We start from the raw sequence: 20,032 nt of genomic DNA on the forward strand, positions 1-20,032 counted from the left end.
AGTAAAGTCATGAGAGCTAATGATCAATATCATACTCTGTGAAAAGTTGTGATTCCTAACATTTCCTTTCAATGGTCAAGCTTCACCATTGAAAGTTGGGATCGGTTACTCGATTTTTACTTATCCACATTAATACTAAATATTCTTATTATATTCTAATAAATATTTAAAAAAAAAAAAAAAAAAAACTAGATGTAAATAAATATAAATAGTAAATATTTCAACTTATCCAAATTTGAATAAATAATATAAATAATAAATATTTCCTTCCACGTCTACATTTATTTTATTAATCAAGGTATGACTAAAGATCCATTGAATATACAATATATAATATCTTTTAGACTAACTTTAAATAAGTTAACTTAATCCGTAGTTAACTCTCAATAATATCATTAAATTATAAATTCAATCATACAAATTATTAACTTACTTTAATTAATTAATTTACGATTATGACTATTCTAATAAATGACAGGAGGAGAATAATATCAAATTTATATATAATGAATGGTGGGTCCGCCCTGCTTCTAAATCATTGAACCCCACTAAAGTTTTAAGGAATTATATGATCATAGTCTACAAGATATTGGGGATGTTTACAATTTATGAATTATATAATGTTCCCTAGGAATTACGATTAAAATGTTATAAAATTAACAGCGTCCGGATATATAATAATTTCATGTTTATTAAATTTAAATGGAATCAATTTCCAGAGCAGGAGGATGATGAAATTAGAGAAGGGCATCTTCATCTTCAATTTCAAAACGATTTTGTTCATCTCCTTCATGTTTCCGACAATTTCTCAGCCGGAATTTTTGTTCCACACTTGTTCAGACAAAGCCAATTACACCGCCGGCAGCCCTTTCAAGAGAAATCTGGACGCCGTACTTGCCTCTATTTCCTCCAATACCCAAGTTGATTACGGTTTCTACAACGCCACCTCCGGTGAAGATCCCGACAGAGCTACCGGTTTGGCTCTTTGTCGTGGTGGTGTTGCGTTGGAGCAATGTCGAAGCTGTGTGAAGGACTCAACGCGTAGGATTTCTGAAAGTTGCCCAAATCAGAAAGAGGCAGAGGGATGGTACGAGGATTGTCAAATTCGTTACTCGAATAACGCTATTTACGGCGTTGGAGACAGCAACGTGAAGATGTTGTTTTGGAACACTCAAAGAGCGGAAGACCCGGATGGGTTCAATGAGGCACTCAGGAGTTTGTTCGATCTGCTGCAGAGGGTGGCTGCGTCGGGGAGTTCTATTCACAAGTCTGCTGGGGGCGACCAGAAGGTTCCATTTCCCAGCACGTATACCATATATGGCTTGGTCGATTGTTTTCCGGATTTGTCTTATTTGGACTGTTTTAACTGTCTCGATCAACTTCAAGCATCGTTTTTTAGTTGTTGCAACGGCAGCTTAGGTGCCAGACTAATTGCCACTAGCTGTCAACTCAATTTTGAAATCCACCCCATCTATATCTCGCTTTTGTCTCCGCCTCCGCCGCCTCCGCCGCCTCTGCCATCGCCATCTCCGCCTCCAAAACCCGGTATCATTTGTGGGAGAACAAATTGACGTCACTATTTAATCCAAAAGCTTATACCATATTATTTAGCTTTTTGGTCTTTTTTTTGTTTTATCGTCAGGAAATGATGGCAATACTGGTAGAGCTGTTGTAACCATTGGGGTGGCCATCGTTTCTGCTATCACTCTCGTGGTTACCATTTTCATCGTTTTCAGATTGAGGAAGAGAAAGAACAAAAGAGCATTACACAATTTCGGAGGTATGGATCCTCTGTTTAGATGCTTTGGTTGTGAAGTTTTTTGTTTATGTTGATGTTGATGTGCTAATAATCTAGGCTTAGGTGCATCTTTTGGAGACACCGGTGATGAAATGAGCATTGTGGAGATGATTCAATTTGATTTTGGAAGCATTAAAGATGCAACGAATGACTTCGCAAGTGAAAACAAACTCGGACAAGGTGGATTCGGGGTTGTTTACAAGGTATGAAATGAATTTGGGGAAATGATTAGGAGTAAAGTGATACTCAAACTACAAACTTAGCTACTGATATTATCAGGGTAAGCTGCCAAACGGACAGCATATAGCAGTGAAGAGGCTTGCACATAATTCACAACAGGGGGATGCTGAATTCAAAAATGAAGTCCTTTTGGTGGTCAAGCTTCAACATCGGAACTTGGTTAGGCTACTTGGATTCTGTTTGCAAGGAAGCGAAAGGCTTCTTATATATGAGTTTGTCCCTAATGGCAGCCTTGACAACTTCATATTTGGTGTGACATTGTTTCCTTTTGTGTTGGGTCCTACTCTTGTTGGAAAGTACCATCCTTTCTTCTAATTGCAAAAAACATTTACATGTAGATTTAGGAAAGCAGACACGGTTAGATTGGGAAAGACGATACAGAATCATAAATGGCATTGCACGAGCACTTCTTTACCTCCATGAAGATTCTCGTCATCGAATCATACACCGTGATCTCAAAGCTAGTAATATTTTGTTGGACGAGGAAATGAATCCAAAGATTGCTGATTTTGGTATGACAAGATTGTTCGAAGTTGACCAGACTCATGTCAATACAAGCAGAATTGTGGGAACTTAGTAAGTCCAAGCTCGTTTATTTTCATTTTTACAATATTTTTAACAATTTAATATTATCAATCTAATTTATTGGATTATTATTTTTTTTTTTGCAGTGGCTATATGGCTACAGAGTACGTAATACACGGACAATTCTCTGTAAAATCTGATGTGTTCAGCTTTGGTGTTTTGGTTCTTGAGATTTTAAGCGGTAAGAAGAACAATTATTTTCACGAGGGAGAGCATTTCGAAGATCTCACAAGCTTTGTAAGTGTATGATTTTAAATCTCTATGCATGAAAATGCTTCAAGCAGCTAACAACGGTATATGAATTTTCTTATAGGTATGGACAAGTTGGAGGGCAGGAACAACTACAAGTATCATAGATTCAACCCTTAGCGTTGGTTCAAGAATTGAGATGATAAGATGCATTCACATTGGACTATTATGTGTTCAAGAAAATGTAAGCAAACGACCAACAATGGGATCAGTGGTTATGATGCTAGGTAGCTCTTCTCTCACTCTCCCAATACCCTCTCAACCAGCATTCTTCCTACATAGTGCTACTAATGAATCCGACACCAATGGAACTGATTGTGAATCCGTATCCGTTCAACTTTCGAGGAATGAAATTTCAATTACAGAGTTCCATCCTCGTTAGATCATCATCACCCACCTATATTATTCCCTTCCTTCAAAGAGTTTACAAAAAAGTTACTAATTATTTTCGTGCAATATCTCTAGTTAAGGATATTTAGTCCAAATTTATGGGTTATCATATATATCATATTTGACGCAAATATTGAGTATGTTTAGTCTTCCATTACACAAATACCATATTTAACTATTTATTATGGACAAATATCTAAATATTTATTTTCTTATCGTATGTATTATATTTATACTCTTATTATAATCAAATATCTTGTAATTTATTTGATCGTGTAAACCAGTTAAATTCTTTTTCTATGGTCAATTTAATCATTTAGAAAATAGAAAAAGGCCTCTCACGCGGCTGTGGCTGAAGACCGACTTTACTAACGTTTACAACACTCAGAAGTTCAGCAACTTTACGTTAAAAATGGAATGCATTTTGAGAGAAGGACAATCAAATTAGAGATGGGTAGTTTCAAAACCCTTTTGTTCCTCTCCTTCATTCTCATGTTCTTCGTTTCTGTCACCATTTCTCAAATGGAAATCAAGGCCCACTCATGTTCAAACACCGGCAACTACACCACCAACAGCACTTACAAGCAAAATCTCGATACCCTTCTTTCCTCCATCGCCTCCAACACCCAAATAGATTATGGGTTTTACAATTTCTCAGCTGGAGAGCAACCCGATAGGGTGAACGCTATTGCCCTTTGTCTGGCTGATCTGACGGTGGAAAAATGCAGGAGCTGTCTCGTGACTTCGGCTCGAAGGATTCTACAGGATTGTCCAAACCAGAAGGAGGCTATCGGATGGTACACCGATTGCATGATTCGTTACTCAAATACATCCATATTTCGCATTGGGAATGATCGAGTGATTGGCCCAGCTTTTGTTTCGGGTCAGAAAGCTTCAGATATAGATGGCTTCAATCAAGCACTCAGCAGCTTGTTACAAACACTCAGAAACCGGGCTGCGTCTGGGGATTCTACACACAAATTCGCTGTGGGGGAAATTGCAGCACCCAATTTGGACAACATATTTGGGTTTCTTCAGTGTACGCCCGATTTGTCTGCTGTGGATTGCAATAATTGTCTTATGAAGGCCACTGAAAGAGTTCCAAATGGAAGTACGGGAACGAGGATATTTTCGACGAGCTGTTTTTTGAGATACGAGACTAATGATATTTTCTACAACACTCTGCCGCCGCCGCCGGCTGCTGGTTCTGCTCCTTCCCCACCCGTGTCGCCTCCGCCTCCAACGCCAGGTATCGTTGTTCACATGCTCAAAGACCTTTTCTTTTTGGTGGGTTCTTCCTGAATTTACAGTCGACGAAATCACAACTACGTATTAGCAGATGGGTTTGTGGAAGCTCGTTAATAAACGCTAACATAGCCTCCGATCTAAATTTCTTTTGTAGGAAATTCTGGTAGAACTATTATTATCGTTGTGGTGTCCATCGTTTCTGTCCTCATTCTCGTTGTTGCCATTTTCATCATTTGGAGGCTGAGGAAGCGGAAGATCAAAAGAACAGCCGACAAATTGGAAGGTGAGTGGTTTATGAATCCTCTGTTTTCTTAGATGGGCAGTGTTTTTGTTGATCGTGTAGTTCTTGAGAATTGAGGTTCATTTCCTAATCTACGTTCAGGTATTCATATTGGGGATACCACCGACGAAATTAGCAGTGTGGAGACAATTCAATTCGATTTTGAAACCATCAAAGTTGCAACAAACGATTTCTCAAGTGAAAACAAGCTCGGACAGGGTGGATTCGGAGCCGTTTACAAGGGTAAGCTAAGCAATGGACAACGTATAGCAGTGAAGAGACTTGCAAATAATTCACAACAAGGAGATGTTGAGTTCAAAAATGAAGTCCTTTTGGTGGTTAAGCTTCAACATCGGAACTTGGTTAGGCTGCTGGGATTTTGCTTGCAAAGAACTGAAAGACTTCTCATATATGAGTTTGTTCCAAATGCCAGCCTTGATCACTTCATATTTGGTATACTTACTTTCTACCTTCTTCTTCTTCTTCCTTTCACTTTATGCATCACATTGGAAAAGTCTATCTGTTCATATGATTGACACAATCTGTTTTTATATATATGGATGACCATGTAGATCTTGAAAAAAGGAAGTTATTAGATTGAGAAAGACGATCTAAAATCATAAATGGTATTGCACGAGGACTTCTTTACCTTCATGAAGATTCTCGTCTTCGAATCATACACCGTGACCTTAAAGCTAGTAATATTTTGTTGGATGAAGAAATGAATCCAAAGATTGCTGATTTTGGTATGGCTAGCTTGTTCGAAGTAGATGAGACTCAAGGCAATACAAGTAGAATTGTGGGAACTTAAGTCGAAATACAAATTCATTTTTTATAGTGCAATCATCCTCGTGCAATGTATTTAAAAAAAAATAATTTATTGTGTTATTATTATTATTATTATTTTGCTGGCTATATGGCTCCAATAGTATGTAATGCATGGACAATTTTTAATAAAATCTGATGTCTTCAGTTTTGGTGTTTTGGTTCTTGAGATTTTGAGCGGTAAGAATAACAATTATTTACAAGAGGGAGAAAATGTCGAAGATCTCATCAGTTTTGTAAATATATGATTTTAAATCTACGTGCATGAAAATGCTTCAAGCAGTTATCAATAGTGTATGTTCTCCAAGTGCTAATTATTGGGTGAACATTGTGGATTTTCTTATAGGTATGGACAAACGGGAGCGTAGGAACGGCTACAAATATCATAGATTCAACTCTTAGAGTTGGTTCAAAGATTGAGATGATAAGATGCATTCACATTGGACTATTATGGGTTCAAGAAAATGTAAGCAATCGGCCAACAATTAGATCAGTGGTTATGATGCAAGGTAGTTCTTCTCTCACTCTCCCGATACCTTATCAACCAGCATTCTTCGTGGATAGTGCCACCAATGACTTCAACATTGATGGAATTAGTTGCGAATGTGTGTCCATTCAACTTTCGAGGAGTGACATTTCAATTACGGAGTTCCATCCATGTTATCCTTGGATTATCATCACCCACCTATGTTAGTTGCTTCCTTCAAAGAGTTTACAAAGAACTACTCATTTGCGTGCAATAGGTCAAAGTCTTGTCTTAATCATTGTCTTAGATTCCAATTAATGAGAGTAACTACTTCAGTGTGTTCCATCCATCCAAACAAATCTTAAGACATTAAATTGCTAAGCATCACTTAGCTATTAGCCATTCGAGTTTTGGTGCAATGTCTTAACTCAGAGTTCCGATCGACTAAATTATTCTAAATTTAATAATATAAATTTTAAATGGTTATATTTATAGGACTGTTTATAGACGAAAAGTATTATTAATCTAAACCTGTTACGGCTCAAAATTTACAATAAACCATGACTCAAAACGACAATATGAATGTAGTGTGAAGGCAAGAAATATTTGAAAAGACATCAAAAAGGAAAATCATTTATTTCAATAGAAGAAAATTTCACTACAATGAATAAAAAATAAAATAAAAAATCGAATTGACGTCGTGGGATATGCTTTCCTTTGTAACAATCCATGTCTCTCAAACACGCCCTCTCCCGACTCGTAGCATCACGCACCTAAAAAGGAAAATATATCAAGGATGAATATAAAAATTATACTCTACCTATCTGTAGACTCTCATCGCGTTCATGTATGGATTGTCATTTATTTGATGCATAATTCTTCTTAGTTCACCTTCAATTTTGATATATGAATGATTTATGTATGACATTAATATCTTTAAGTGTCGTTTTGTATTGTTAAGTGACAAAGGAAAGCATATCCCGATGTATTGTTAAGTGCCTATATAAAAGATTGTCTAGGATGGTTGAGATATATAGAGTTTGATTAGATTTAAGTGTCGTTTTGTATTGTTAAGTGACATTTGGGACCCAGAACTACATAAATCTTTATCTATTTGTTTAATTTTTATTTGTGTGGGCTCGATCTGAGTTGGTTCCTAGTCCATCGTCACTTGTGAGATGAGAATAAGTTATGAGAAATTAAAGACCAATTAAAGTTAGACACGACAAGAGGAAGTAAATTTACGACCAAACGGGTCATTGTAAAAGTAAAATAATTGCCGTAGCAAACAATTTCCCTAGCGTGGTTGAACAGTTGAAGATCATGACTGAGTCAACAGACGAGGAAATGGGCTCTCTAACTCAATACGGCACGACTTGTGTTTAATACGGTCCAGATCCCGGAAGACCGTGGACTTGCGCGAGGAAGAAGACGATGGGCAAGTTTCTGAGCTACATGGACCCACTTAACCGTATAACTAGATAGAAGCTGTGGTAGACGATTGTGTGGAGAGATACCCCGTTCCCTCTAAGGTCGTTGAAGATTGACCGGCGGACGCCGGAAAGCCAATCGGAAAGAATGGAGGTTTCGACGGTTGAGGAAGAGGAATCGATTTGCTTCCAAGCATTAGAACGACCATTGACATGGTCGGTCTGATGTTAGGGTCTTCTTGTACGCACAGGAGCCCGATTTGGATCCATCTTAGAGCTTCGCTTAAAGAACAATCTCCAACCAGGTTCGGATCAACCATTTCCTCTTCTCTGCCTTCCTTCCATAGTTGCCATGCCTGATTTTGTTCAATTCATGTGTATTGTAAAAATCTTGCCCACCAAAAACAAAACCAAAGAATTTGCCAAGAATCTTTACTTGTGATAGAAGGCTTTGTGCATTGTCTACTTTGAAGAAACCGCTGTTCTTTCTCCCGCTTATCACTTCTAGCATTAAGATTCCAAAGCTATAAACATCCGATTTTACAGAAAACACTCCCTCCATTGCATATTCTGGTGCCATGTATCCACTGTAGAAGTGATTAGAATGACAAGATTAGATGCAATTACTCACAAAATGCTGATACATATTGATATTGTTTTATGCTTAATGACTTACAAAGTGCCAACAACCCTGTTGGTGCTAGCCTCAACTTGCTTGCCTCCGAATATTCTAGCCGTTCCAAAGTCTGATATCTTTGCATTCATCTCATCATCCAACAACACATTGCTAGCTTTTAAATCCCGATGAACGATTTTGAGCCGAGAGTCTTCATGCAGATATAGAATTCCTTTTGCAACTCCATTGATGATGTTGTTGCGCTTAAGCCAATCGAGTTGTTTGCATTTAACTGGATCTGCATTGCAGAATGAAGAATAGGAGATGAATTTTCCTGATAATTATTAACCTTTGTGTTTGACTCCAATGGAGCAAAAAGCATATATATGAAGAATGGAAAGTAAACTGACCAAATAATAAGGCATCTAGACTAGTGTTTGCCATGTACTCATATACAAGGAGCATTTCCTCTCCCTCCAGACAGCATCCCAAAAGCTTGACCAGATTTTTGTGTTGAAGCTTCATTATGACCATGACTTCATTCTTGAACTCATCATGACCTTGGCTTGACTTCACTGACAGTCTTTTTACAGCTATTTCTTCCCCATTCATCAGCTTTCCCTGGATGAATTGAAAACTTAGGAAACAGAAAGAAAGCAGCAAATAGCACAGGGATAACTTGCCGTTGTAACAGCCCAAGCCCAAGCCCACCGCAGATACTGTCCTGTTAGGGAGAGATTTCCACACTCTTATAAAGAATGTTTCATTCTCCTCTCCAACGGATGTAGGATCTCACAGTAGTTATGAACAAAGGACCAGATAATTGTTCTTTGTCATATGTACATCATGCTACTTCTTAAGCTCATATTAGTATCGTTAAACCATTTCGACATATTTAATCTTAGGATTCAATAGTTAACCTTGAAAACCGGGCCAAACCCGCCTTCTCCAAGTCTATTTGCATCTGCAAAGTTGTTTGTGGCAGCCTGTAGGGTGATGAAACTGAAGTAATGCATCTCTTCATCATTGTCTCCATCTCTTGAATGCAAATCTTGCTTCATCAATTCTGCAGACTTAACATCTCCCAAATTTCGCAACAGAACTTGTTCACCTGTGTCCATCTCTGGATCTATGAATTTGATATCATAATATTTTATTTGAATCAAAGCTTTGTAAGTGCAATCTAAACGTAAAATCTTTGATTTTCTTACGTTGTCTTCTCTTCTTTGACAGAAGTATGTTGAAATATCATCACTAGCCCAATAGAGTCAAGCCCAATAATTGTACTAGCCCAATAGAGTCAAGCCTAATTGTACGAGCCCAGTATATTTATTTTAGTAGAGATTTTAGGAGAAAGAGATGTAGATATTTTAGGAGAAAGATTCAATTTGTTAGGTCTAGATTCAAATCGGTTAGGTCTAGATTTAGATTGGTTAAATATAGATTGTTTACTCTTAGTATAAATACCCCCACCCTACCTAGGTTATTCATCCAAGAAATCTAAAAACAATAAAAAGCAGAAGTATTCTACAGAGTGTCTTGTATTCTCTTCTCGATTGGTCTTAATAAAGAGAGCGAGTGTTTCCCACAGTGAGTTGTGTTCAACATTTGGTATCAGAGCGAGGTTAGTGTAGGTTATCTGATCTCTTGGAATCCTTAGTATGCTCTGTGGTTGCAGCTCTGCCTGATCTTCCACATCAGAAACGATTTCTTGAGATTAGTGGTGAGTGAGTTTCTTTTGTGTCGTGAGAAGTCTGTGACTCTGCAAGTCTTGTGTCAAAAGAACTTGTTTGGTATTACTGAGGTATGGCCAACACGATGAGTGATTTCCAAATCGTTGGAGGAATTAAGAAACTCAACAACAACAACTACAACACGTGGGCAACATGCATGATGTCCTATTTACAAGGACAGGATCTTTGGGAGATCGTTGGCGGGTGTGAAACTACGCCGCCAGAGGAGGATTCTAACGACGCCTTGCGCAAATGGAGAATCAAAGCAGGCAAAGCAATGTTTGCCTTGAAGACCACCATCGGAGAAGAGATGTTAGAACATATTTGGGATGACAAGACACCGAAAGAAGCATGGGACACATTCGTGATGTTGTTCTCAAAGAAGAATGATACGAGACTACAACTTCTGGAGAATGAGTTGTTGTCAATTTCACAACGTGATATGACGATTGCTCAGTACTTCCACAAGGTCAAATCGATCTGTCGGGAGATTACTGAACTAGACCCAAAGTCCGCCATTGTAGAATCTCGAATGAAGAGGATTATAATCCACGGATTGCGACCAGAATATCGAAGCTTCATTGCTGCTGTACAAGGATGGCCCACTCAACCATCACTGGTAGAGTTCGAAAATTTGTTAGCCAGCCAAGAAGCCATGGCTAAACAAATGGGAGGCTTCACGTTGAAGGGTGAAGAAGCACTCTACACGAGTGAAAGTCAGAGCAATAATAGGCCGTCTACCAGACGTGGATACAATGGTGACAAAAGAAGAAGCCACCAAGGGATTGCACAACCTGAGAGAGCTCAGAAGAACGACAACAAGAGTTTTCAAAGAACGAGATTTGGTGGTATTTGCTATAACTGCGGGAAAAAGGGCCATATGTCTAGAGATTGTTGGTCCAGGAAAAAGACCATTGAAAACAATGTGGCAATATCCAAAAAGAAGATAGAAGATGAATGGGATGCAGAGGTACTATGTCCCATAGAAGAAGACGAGCTAGCACTCATGGCGACAATGGAAGACCATATCAACTATGAGAATGACTGGATCGTTGATTCAGGATGTTCAAATCACATGACTGGCGATCAGAGAAAATTGCAAGACAAGAAAGAGTACAAAGGAAGTCGTATGGTACGTACAGCAAATAACACACAGTTATCAATTGCTCAAATCGGCAATACGACAATCATGCCTGGCAATAAGTCTGATACAGTGTCGCTACATAATGTTTATCATGTACCGGGTATAAAGAAGAACTTGTTGTCAGTGTCACAACTAACAACATCAGGAAGCTATGTCTTGTTTGGGCCAGAAGATGTAAAAGTTTATCAAGATGTTAAGATAATAGGAAAGCCGACGATAGAAGGACGAAGAGTGGAGTCTGTCTACGTTCTATCTGCAGAGTCTGCCTATGTTGACAAGACCCGAAAGAATGAGACGACAGATCTATGGCATGCAAGATTGGGACATATTAGCTACCATAAGTTGAAGCTGATTATGGAGAAATCTATGCTCAAAGGTCTACCACAACTGGAAGTCAAAACAGACGTTGTCTGCGCTGGATGTCAGTATGGTAAAGCTCATCAATTACCATACAAAGAGTCAAGTTTCAAAGCAAAGAAACCATTAGAGTTAGTTCACTCTGATTTGTTCGGCCCAGTCAAACAAGCATCGATCAGCGGAATGCGGTATATGGTGACATTTATTGACGACTACTCAAGATATGTGTGGATTTTCTTTATGAAAGAAAAGTCTGACACGTTCTCAAAGTTTCAAGAATTCAAGATGATGGTCGAAGGAGAAGTAGGAGCGAAGATTCGTTGTCTACGTTCAGACAATGGCGGAGAATACACGTCAGATGAGTTCGATCAATATTTACACGAGTGTGGGATACGACGTCAATTTACATGTGCCAACACGCCACAACAAAATGGTGTAGCAGAAAGAAAGAATCGACACCTTGCAGAAACCTGTCGAAGCATGTTACACGCAAAGAACGTTCCAGGAAGATTTTGGGCTGAAGCTATGCGAACTGCTGCCCATGTGATCAACAAGCTTCCTCAACCAAAGCTAGGGTTCGTCTCACCATTTGAGATACTATGGGATATGAAACCTACAATTAGTTACTTCCGAGTATTTGGCTGTGTTTGCTATGTATTTGTGCCTGACCATCTACGTAGCAAGTTTGACAAGAAAGCAGTCAAGTGTGTATTTGTTGGATACGACAATCAAAGAAAAGGATGGAGGTGCTGTGATCCAACAAGTGGAAAATACTATACATCAAGAGATGTAGTTTTTGATGAAGCATCTACATGGTGGTCCTCGGAGAAGAAAGTCTTATCAGATTCAAACATTGAAGAAATTCTACAACAGAAGCTGGGGGAGCAAACTACACAAATTCAATCAAATTTCGATGCATCTGAAAGTCCAAGCGACATTGATATTGACAAGCAGGAGGTGACTCAATCAAGCGAATCTGATAAAAATGAAACAACACATCAACAACTTAGGCGATCAAATAGAATCCGAAGGCCAAATCCTAAGTATGCAAATGCAGCTATTGTAGAAGATAGAGTTTACGAACCAGAGACATATGAAGAAGCATCACAAAACTCGGTTTGGCAGAAAGCGATGGAGGAAGAAATTATAGCCTTGGAGCATAATCAAACTTGGGAACTAGTGCCAAGACTAGGAGATATCAAACCCGTCTCTTGCAAGTGGGTCTATAAAATAAAGCGTCGACCGGATGGATCAATCGAGAGATACAAGGCTCGACTCGTGGCTCGAGGATTTTCTCAACAATATGGACTAGATTATGATGAAACATTCAGTCCAGTGGCAAAGATTACTACCGTACGAGTTCTGCTAGCACTCGCAGCAAGTAAAGATTGGAAACTGTGGCAAATGGATGTGAAGAATGCCTTCTTGCACGGAGAGCTAGACAGGGAGATTTATATGAACCAACCAAAGGGATTTGAGAGTGCAGCTAATCCTAATTATGTATGCAAGCTTAGAAAAGCTCTTTATGGACTGAAACAAGCACCGAGAGCTTGGTATGGTAAGATTGCTGAATTTCTTACCCAAAGTGGTTATTCAGTTGCGCATGCAGACTCAAGCCTATTCATCAAAGAAAGAGAAGGAAATTTGACAATTGTGTTGGTCTACGTGGACGATTTGATTATCACCGGGGACGATGAAAGAGAAATTTATCAAACAAGAGAAAATTTATCAATACGCTTTCAGATGAAAGAGCTAGGAGAGCTTAAACACTTCTTAGGCCTAGAAGTTGATCGCACAGATGAAGGACTGTTTCTCTGCCAACAAAAGTATACCAGAGACATGCTTCAGAAGTTCAACATGTTAGAGTGCAAGCAAGTTTCAACACCGATGGAGATAAATGCCAAGATTTGTGCACATGAAGGCAAAGAGTTGAACGATGAAACAACGTACCGACAACTAGTAGGTAGTCTTATCTACCTAACTTTAACTCGACCTGATATCTCGTATGCAGTTGGGGTTATGAGTCGATACATGCAAAGTCCAAAGAAGCCTCATCTGGATGCAGCTCGACGGATCTTGAGATATATCAAAGGTACAATCGACTATGGTCTTTTGTACAAAAGAAGCAAAGACTGCAAGCTAGTTGGATACTGTGATGCTGACTATGCAGGAGACCACGATACTCGGAGGTCAACCACTGCGTATGTGTTCAAGTTTGGTTCGGGAACAATTTCTTGGTGTAGCAAGAGACAACCAACAGTATCATTATCAACTACAGAAGCAGAGTATAGAGCAGCGGCTGGAGCAGCCCAGGAAAGTACATGGCTAAAACTCTTGATGGAAGATTTGCACCAGAAAATTGACTATCCAATATCACTTCTTTGCGACAACCAATCTGCGATTCGCCTTGCAGAAAATCCAGTGTTTCATGCTAGAACAAAGCATGTGGAGGTGCACTACCATTTCATTAGAGAGAAGGTCCTAAAGGAAGAAATTGAGATGCAGCAGATCAAGACAGATGACCAAGTGGCAGACTTGTTTACAAAAGGGTTGAATACTAGCAAACATGAGAGCTTTCGCTGTCAGCTCAACATGATGCAGCGAATGAGGACTAGTGCTGAGGGGGAGTGTTGAAATATCATCACTAGCCCAATAGAGTCAAGCCCAATAATTGTACTAGCCCAATAGAGTCAAGCCTAATTGTACGAGCCCAGTATATTTATTTTAGTAGAGATTTTAGGAGAAAGAGATGTAGATATTTTAGGAGAAAGATTCAATTTGTTAGGTCTAGATTCAAATCGGTTAGGTCTAGATTTAGATTGGTTAAATATAGATTGTTTACTCTTAGTATAAATACCCCCACCCTACCTAGGTTATTCATCCAAGAAATCTAAAAACAATAAAAAGCAGAAGTATTCTACAGAGTGTCTTGTATTCTCTTCTCGATTGGTCTTAATAAAGAGAGCGAGTGTTTCCCACAGTGAGTTGTGTTCAACAAAGTAAACAACACAACAGACTTGCAAGAAATGCTACTGCTGCAACTGTTGATATAATGATTACTGCAATCATTTTCGCGCTCAATCCTGTTTGGTTTAGTATAAAATTATAAGATGTTGAAGAATTTAGCATAAAATGAAACAAAACAACTTATAAGATTTGAATCACCTTGAGGCGAAGCTGATTGAGAATAGAAAAGATATTTCTCATACGTTATGCTACAACTTGGGCTCAAAATTCTCCACCCCACTCTCCCTTTGTAAACCTGCCCGATCTCCTCCAACAGAGCCATCAAACATTTATAACACGCGCTACTGTTGAGATCCCTTGTGCACTGAACCAATCCATAGCCTGTTCCATGCAACTTGTTTGCCTTGTACATCATCGGTAACACCGAGGCTTCACTGACCATCTGAGACAACAGAGCAGACCCATCAATATTACTATCATCTGGCGATGTCTGGTTCCCTGAATCGCCCATGAGGAATCTCGGGGAGATCTCTACGGTTCCGAAGAAGTTCTTGTCTGAGTATCTAAGCATGCATTCATCGTACCATATTGTGGCGTTTACTCTTAGAGGGCATCGATCCCTCACATCTATGCTTGCGGTACTGACACAACTGTGACAGTAATCGTTGGGAATATCTCCACGACAGAGTACGAGGCCGTACATTCCATTGAAAGTTCTATTGTAGAAGCTGTCGGAGGAAGCTTCGGATAAAGAACCCAGTATACCAATGAGATCCGAACCCAGATTAGAGTTGGTTGTGATATTACTTGGCGTTGAACAGATGTGGAACCTATATCTTGGTTCGAAATGATGGGAGAGGCTAATCCCAAAGATTGAAATCAGAAGTAGCAACGAAACTGGCGAAGATCTGTAATTGAGGAAACAGAACATGATTTGGGTTTGGTGTAGCAGATAAAGAGACGAACTTCTTCTTGAAGAAATAAGAACAGACGATTGAAATATCTGTTGTACCTTTCATTGTACAATTATTCAGAAGAAACTGTTTGGAGCCACTTGTTTCGATGTAATTTTCAGCATTTATTTGCAGGTAGCAAAGACAGAGTCACAATTTGACAGAGTCACAGAACATCGTGTCTTGGCATATTCTGTTGGGTTTGATACAAATTTGAATATTCAAAGTGGTTGAGCTCATTAAATACTCCAAGAAAGCAAGTACGTGTCACAATTCAAGATGAGCAGAACATCTGGGATTTTACCAATTCACTGAGGTTTCTTCAAGCAGAGTAGAAGATAACTTTGTAATCAGAGAGAAGACGATGATGAACACAACTAACACTCAGAAAACTGGCACTCCACTCATTAATTTACATTCAGTTGCGTTGCTCTTGAGTCTTATATGCAATGATTTTCATGGGCTTGAAGCTATTTTTAACAAGCTGTGATCTTTCAGATTGACAGAGTTGCATTATCCAACGCAGGGCGCGAAGTATTGCTGCGGTTCTTGCTTTAACCGGTCTGCCGGTATTTTGATATCAACTAAATCACTTAAATTTATTGTTAGTTAAATATCTTTTCTTTTAAGAGAAAGCTTTCTTTGGCGATGAATTTACACCGTATTACCATAGCTAGTAGATACGGTCAGCTTGTTTACTTTGACTCATTACATATTGTTGTAGCTTAATAATTTTAAAATGCGCTTATTAGAGCGAGGTTTTTACACTTTAATGAATAATGTTTTGTTCCTCTCTCCGATCGACTTGCGACATCTTTAATTTTCAAAATTTTACAATCTTACTCCTATGTTCTGAATCTAGTTTTCATTTAGTTTTGAATTTTAAAATGTTACTTAATTTTAAGTTTAGTTAGTATGTTTTAAAATGTTAGGTCGAATTTAATATCGCTCAATTATTATTGTCATTTATTTATTTTTAAGTAATACATATATTTAGTCAAAAACTTATATTTTATTATAGAGAGGGTCTAGCCCTTTTTCGACTAGTATCTCGCACCGTCTAGTGACTAGCTCTAATATCATTTGTAATAGCTAAGTTCATTATTAGTAGATGCTGTCCACTTCGACTCATTATGTAGCATTTTAAAACTTTGAGAAGAAACCCAAAAGAGGGCATTATCTGTAAAACGAAGGTTCATTTAAACCATGTACAAGAATCTAGGACGAAAACAAAAAAAAAAAACTAAATAAAGTGCATCATAAAATTGAATGAATGCAGTGGCTAGATAGAAGCAGTAGTAGACGACTGATCTGTGGTGAGTAGCCCTGTCCCTGTTTCAGTTGATGAATATTGATATCTACTGAGAGACCCTCGACCTGTAAGAAATGGAGGTTTTGAGGGCTGAGGAAGGTGAACCGACTGGCTTCCAAGCATTAGAACAACCATTGACATGGTGGGTCTGGTGTTAGCATCTTCTTGCACGCACAGCAAGCCAATCTGGATCCATTTTACGGCCTCACTCTCACGATAATCTCCAGCCAGGTTCTCATCTATCATTTCTTCTGCTCTACCTTCATTCCATAGCTCCCATGCCTGTTAAGTTGTTATCTTGTTAAACAACCATCACAAAACTGAGAGGGAGACACTTTTTTTTTTTTTTTTATAAAGAACAGAAGCATACATACATATGACAGAAGGTTCTGCGCTCTGTCCATGTTTAGAAAACCAATGCTCTTTCTCCCACTGATCACCTCCAGGATTAGAACTCCAAAACTGTATACATCGGATTTAACTGAGAAAACTCCCTCCATAGCATACTCTGGCGCCATATACCCACTATAGCATTGCCAATTACAACCAATGAGCAACGAGGATATGAAAGACAATGATTAATAATACAGTATAGAAGGTAATGATAAAGATTTATGTATTCCTAAGTTTACATGCTATCTAGAAACTCTGGTACGAATGGATATAGATGTGCTGTAAATGACTTACTATGTTCCAACTATTCTATTGGTGCTGGCATCCATTTGCTTGCCTCCAAATATCCTAGCAGTTCCAAAATCTGATATTTTTGGATTCATCTCCTCATCTAACAGTACATTACTCACTTTCAAATCCCTATGGATGATTTTGAGTCGAGAATCTTCATGGAGATACAGAATTCCTCTTGCAATCCCATTGAGAATGTTTTCGCGCTTGAGCCAGTCGAGTTGTTTGCACTTCAATGGATCTGCTAGTGCAATTAGATCAGTAAAACCATGACATGGATTGTAGTGTATGGATGATGAAAACGAGATTATAGGAGAGAAAGAGAGCTAACCAAACAAGAAAGCATCAAGACTTGTATTTGCCATGTACTCATAGATTAGAAGTTTTTCTTCTCCTTCCACACAATATCCCAGTAGTCTAACCAGATTCTTATGTTGAAGCTTCCAGATGACCTTTGCTTCATTCTTGAACTCTTCGTATCCTTGATTTGATTTTGTTGATAGTCTTTTCACAGCTACTTCCTCACCATCCATCAGCTTTCCCTAAATTCCAATAAATGAACATATTGTCATATAGTGATTCTAACACTTTTTACACGCACGTCACATCTCAAACAAAACCCACCGCTAGCAGATATTGTCCTTTTTTGAACTTTCTCTCAAGGTTTTTAAAACGTGTCTGCTAGGGAGAAGTTTCCACACCCTTATAACGAATGTTTTGTTCTCCTATCCAACCGATGTGAAATCTCACAATCCACCCACCTTGGAGGCCAGCATCCTCGCTGGCACACCGTCTAGTGTTTGACTCTAATACCATTTGTAACAACCCAAGCCCACTGCTAACAAATATTGTCCTCTTTAAGCTTTCCCTTTCAGGCTTCCTCTCAAGGTTTTAAAAATGTGTCTGTTAGGGAGAAGTTTCCACAACCTTATAAGGAATGCTTTGTTGCTCTCTCCAACCAACGTGGGATCTCACAATCCACCCCCTTGGACGCTTAACGTCCTTGTTGGCACACTACCCAGTGTCTGGCTCTGATACCATTTGTAACAACCCAAGCTCACTGTTAGCAGATATTGTCCTCTTTGGGTTTTCCCTTTCGAACTTCCCCTCAAGATTTGTAAAACGCGTCTACTAGGTAGAGGTTTCAACATCCTTATAAGGAATGTTTCATTCCCCTCTTCAACCGATGTAGGATCTCACAATTAACCTTGTAAACTGGACCAAACCCGCCTTCTCCAAGTTTATTAGCATCTGAGAAGTCATCTGTAGCATTCTTTAGAGAACTAAAACTGAAGAAAGGCATATCTCCATCACTGTCTTGATTTGATGCATCCAAATGTTGTCTCAATGAGTAAACCAGTTGTTGATCAACTCGATTTCGCAAAGGAAGCTCTTCACTTCTATCCCTCTCTGAATGAAAAGCCATGTTTCTTGTTATGTGATATTAATCGAAATCCTACTACAAGTACATTGTTTATGCAAAGGGTTTAGTCTTCTTACCCCTTTTGTTTCTCCATAAAAATGAGGCATAAATCATTCCTAGCAGAACTGCCGCTGCTGCAACTGTTGATATGCTGATGACAATGATCCTTGTTCTGTTGCCTCCTGTGCATTCCCTTTTATCATTAGATCAAAACCTTTGAAAATTGATGAGGGTCAAGAAAACAAAATCAATGTCGTCACCTTACCTTCTTCATCAAGATTCAAGGATGGAGGTCTTGGTATCCCATAAAACTGAAAGGCCTCAACCCTTAAATTACAATTGGGAGCTAAAACTCGCCACCCTCTTTGTCTTAAGCAACATCCCTTTGCAAAAGTCACCAAATTTGTCAAACAGACCTCACAATCACGCTTGATGATATCTCTTGTACACTGTGCCAGTCCAAATCTCTGATCCACACCACCCACATTTACCTCACCTTCCTTGAACATCATATTTGCATTTGCAGCATCTTGTGCTAAATTAGACACCAATGCAAGATCAATGAAATCACGGTCTTCAATAGTAGATTGGTTCAGACTATTATATAACACTATTCTTGGAACTGTTTCCAAGATCCCAAAGAAGTTCACAACTGAGTATCTCAACATACATTCATCAAAGCCTATGGTACCATTTGTTTGTGATGAGCAGGTGACTTTGATTTGTTGACTTGCTCCTTCGATGCAGGTATGACAGGCCTCATTAGGAATATCCCCTCGGCAGAGAAAGAGGCCATGGATTCCATTATAGGTCTCAGTGTAAAAAGTGTGAGAGGAAGCTCGAGAGGTCAAGGAATTCAGTAGGAAGTTGATGCCAGAATTCAGATTTGGGCGAGCCGTGTTGGTTCCTGAGCAGTTTAAATAGCGTTGGCTACAACAAGGGACTATTAGTCCAGAGATTGAAATCAGTAGTAAAATTGAAGGCAAGGACGGTGTTTGAGGGAAGAAATGAATCATGGTTTTTTAGTTTTGGGGTAGCACAAAGAAGAATGAAACAAAGATGATGAGTTGAGGGGTATTTGTATATATAGAAATGAAGACATTTTGTCCAAAATATTTTGGGTTCTTCAACTTCAACCAAAACGCTGGTGAAAGTGGAAGTAAGATCAACACCTAACCTGCCCATCATTTGAAAGTTTCAGAATTACTGTTTGTAGCGAAAGAAAATTATTACCTTCTCAAACCCAAATAGTCGTTGCATGTGTTAAGACGAAAGTTTCTGGATTAGTACTAATTTGACTTGTTCAGCTCGTTTTTTCTTCCTTATAACTCG

The 20,032-nt window shown here is 38.8% G+C and overlaps 3 protein-coding genes and 1 pseudogene across 4 annotated transcripts; 2 read left to right on the forward strand and 2 right to left on the reverse strand.

The window, feature by feature from the left end:
* Positions 1-738: 738 nt before the first annotated feature.
* Positions 739-3,345, forward strand: LOC111477708 (putative receptor-like protein kinase At4g00960). 2 transcript variants are annotated; one of them, XM_023121588.1, is made up of 7 exons: positions 739-1,545; positions 1,643-1,780; positions 1,856-2,001; positions 2,078-2,288; positions 2,377-2,614; positions 2,710-2,860; positions 2,937-3,345. In XM_023121588.1, the coding sequence occupies exons 1-7, from the start codon at positions 792-794 to the stop codon at positions 3,252-3,254; spliced, it is 1,956 nt and encodes a 651-aa protein (XP_022977356.1). In that variant the 5' UTR covers positions 739-791; the 3' UTR covers positions 3,255-3,345. The 2 variants fall into 2 exon arrangements, with proteins under 2 accessions (XP_022977356.1, XP_022977358.1); XM_023121590.1 differs by having other exon boundaries at positions 1,862-2,001.
* Positions 3,346-3,712: 367 nt separating this feature from the next.
* On the forward strand, positions 3,713-6,397 carry LOC111477719 (annotated as a pseudogene).
* Positions 6,398-7,311: 914 nt separating this feature from the next.
* Positions 7,312-18,640, reverse strand: LOC111477687 (cysteine-rich receptor-like protein kinase 10). Its single transcript, XM_023121569.1, has 13 exons — positions 18,485-18,640; positions 17,609-17,819; positions 17,281-17,518; positions 16,968-17,118; positions 16,652-16,875; positions 14,527-15,299; positions 14,364-14,444; positions 9,339-9,365; positions 9,048-9,256; positions 8,538-8,748; positions 8,188-8,425; positions 7,948-8,098; positions 7,312-7,867 (listed from the first exon to the last, which is right to left on the reverse strand). Exons 1-13 carry the CDS (start codon positions 18,578-18,580, stop codon positions 7,559-7,561), a joined length of 2,919 nt encoding a protein of 972 aa, XP_022977337.1. The 5' UTR covers positions 18,581-18,640; the 3' UTR covers positions 7,312-7,558.
* Positions 18,641-18,727: 87 nt separating this feature from the next.
* On the reverse strand, positions 18,728-19,716 carry LOC111477688 (cysteine-rich repeat secretory protein 38). Its single transcript, XM_023121570.1, has 2 exons — positions 18,966-19,716; positions 18,728-18,882 (listed from the first exon to the last, which is right to left on the reverse strand). Exons 1-2 carry the CDS (start codon positions 19,714-19,716, stop codon positions 18,752-18,754), a joined length of 882 nt encoding a protein of 293 aa, XP_022977338.1. The 3' UTR covers positions 18,728-18,751.
* Between the last annotated feature and the right edge of the window lie 316 nt (positions 19,717-20,032).

The sequence above is a fragment of the Cucurbita maxima genome, unplaced genomic scaffold (assembly GCF_002738345.1).
Source record: "Cucurbita maxima cultivar Rimu unplaced genomic scaffold, Cmax_1.0 Cma_Scf00004, whole genome shotgun sequence".
Lineage (NCBI taxonomy): Eukaryota > Viridiplantae > Streptophyta > Magnoliopsida > Cucurbitales > Cucurbitaceae > Cucurbita > Cucurbita maxima.

Excerpts from the sequence above, each read along its gene's own strand:
- LOC111477687 (XM_023121569.1), bottom strand. The coding sequence starts at position 18,580 with ATGCCTTTCTTCAGTTTTAGTTCTCTAAAGAATGCTACAGATGACTTC. Across the intron at positions 17,519-17,608 it reads TCTTGATGCTTTCTTGTTTG|ATCCATTGAAGTGCAAACAA; the intron begins GTTAGCTCTCTT and ends TTGCACTAGCAG. Across the intron at positions 16,876-16,967 it reads CGCAGAACCTTCTGTCATAT|GCATGGGAGCTATGGAATGA; the intron begins GTATGTATGCTT and ends ACAACTTAACAG.
- LOC111477708 (XM_023121588.1), top strand. The coding sequence starts at position 792 with ATGTTTCCGACAATTTCTCAGCCGGAATTTTTGTTCCACACTTGTTCA. Across the intron at positions 1,546-1,642 it reads ATCTCCGCCTCCAAAACCCG|GAAATGATGGCAATACTGGT; the intron begins GTATCATTTGTG and ends TTTTATCGTCAG. Across the intron at positions 2,861-2,936 it reads TCGAAGATCTCACAAGCTTT|GTATGGACAAGTTGGAGGGC; the intron begins GTAAGTGTATGA and ends ATTTTCTTATAG.
- LOC111477688 (XM_023121570.1), bottom strand. The coding sequence starts at position 19,716 with ATGATTCATTTCTTCCCTCAAACACCGTCCTTGCCTTCAATTTTACTA. Across the intron at positions 18,883-18,965 it reads CTTGAATCTTGATGAAGAAG|GAGGCAACAGAACAAGGATC; the intron begins GTAAGGTGACGA and ends GGGAATGCACAG.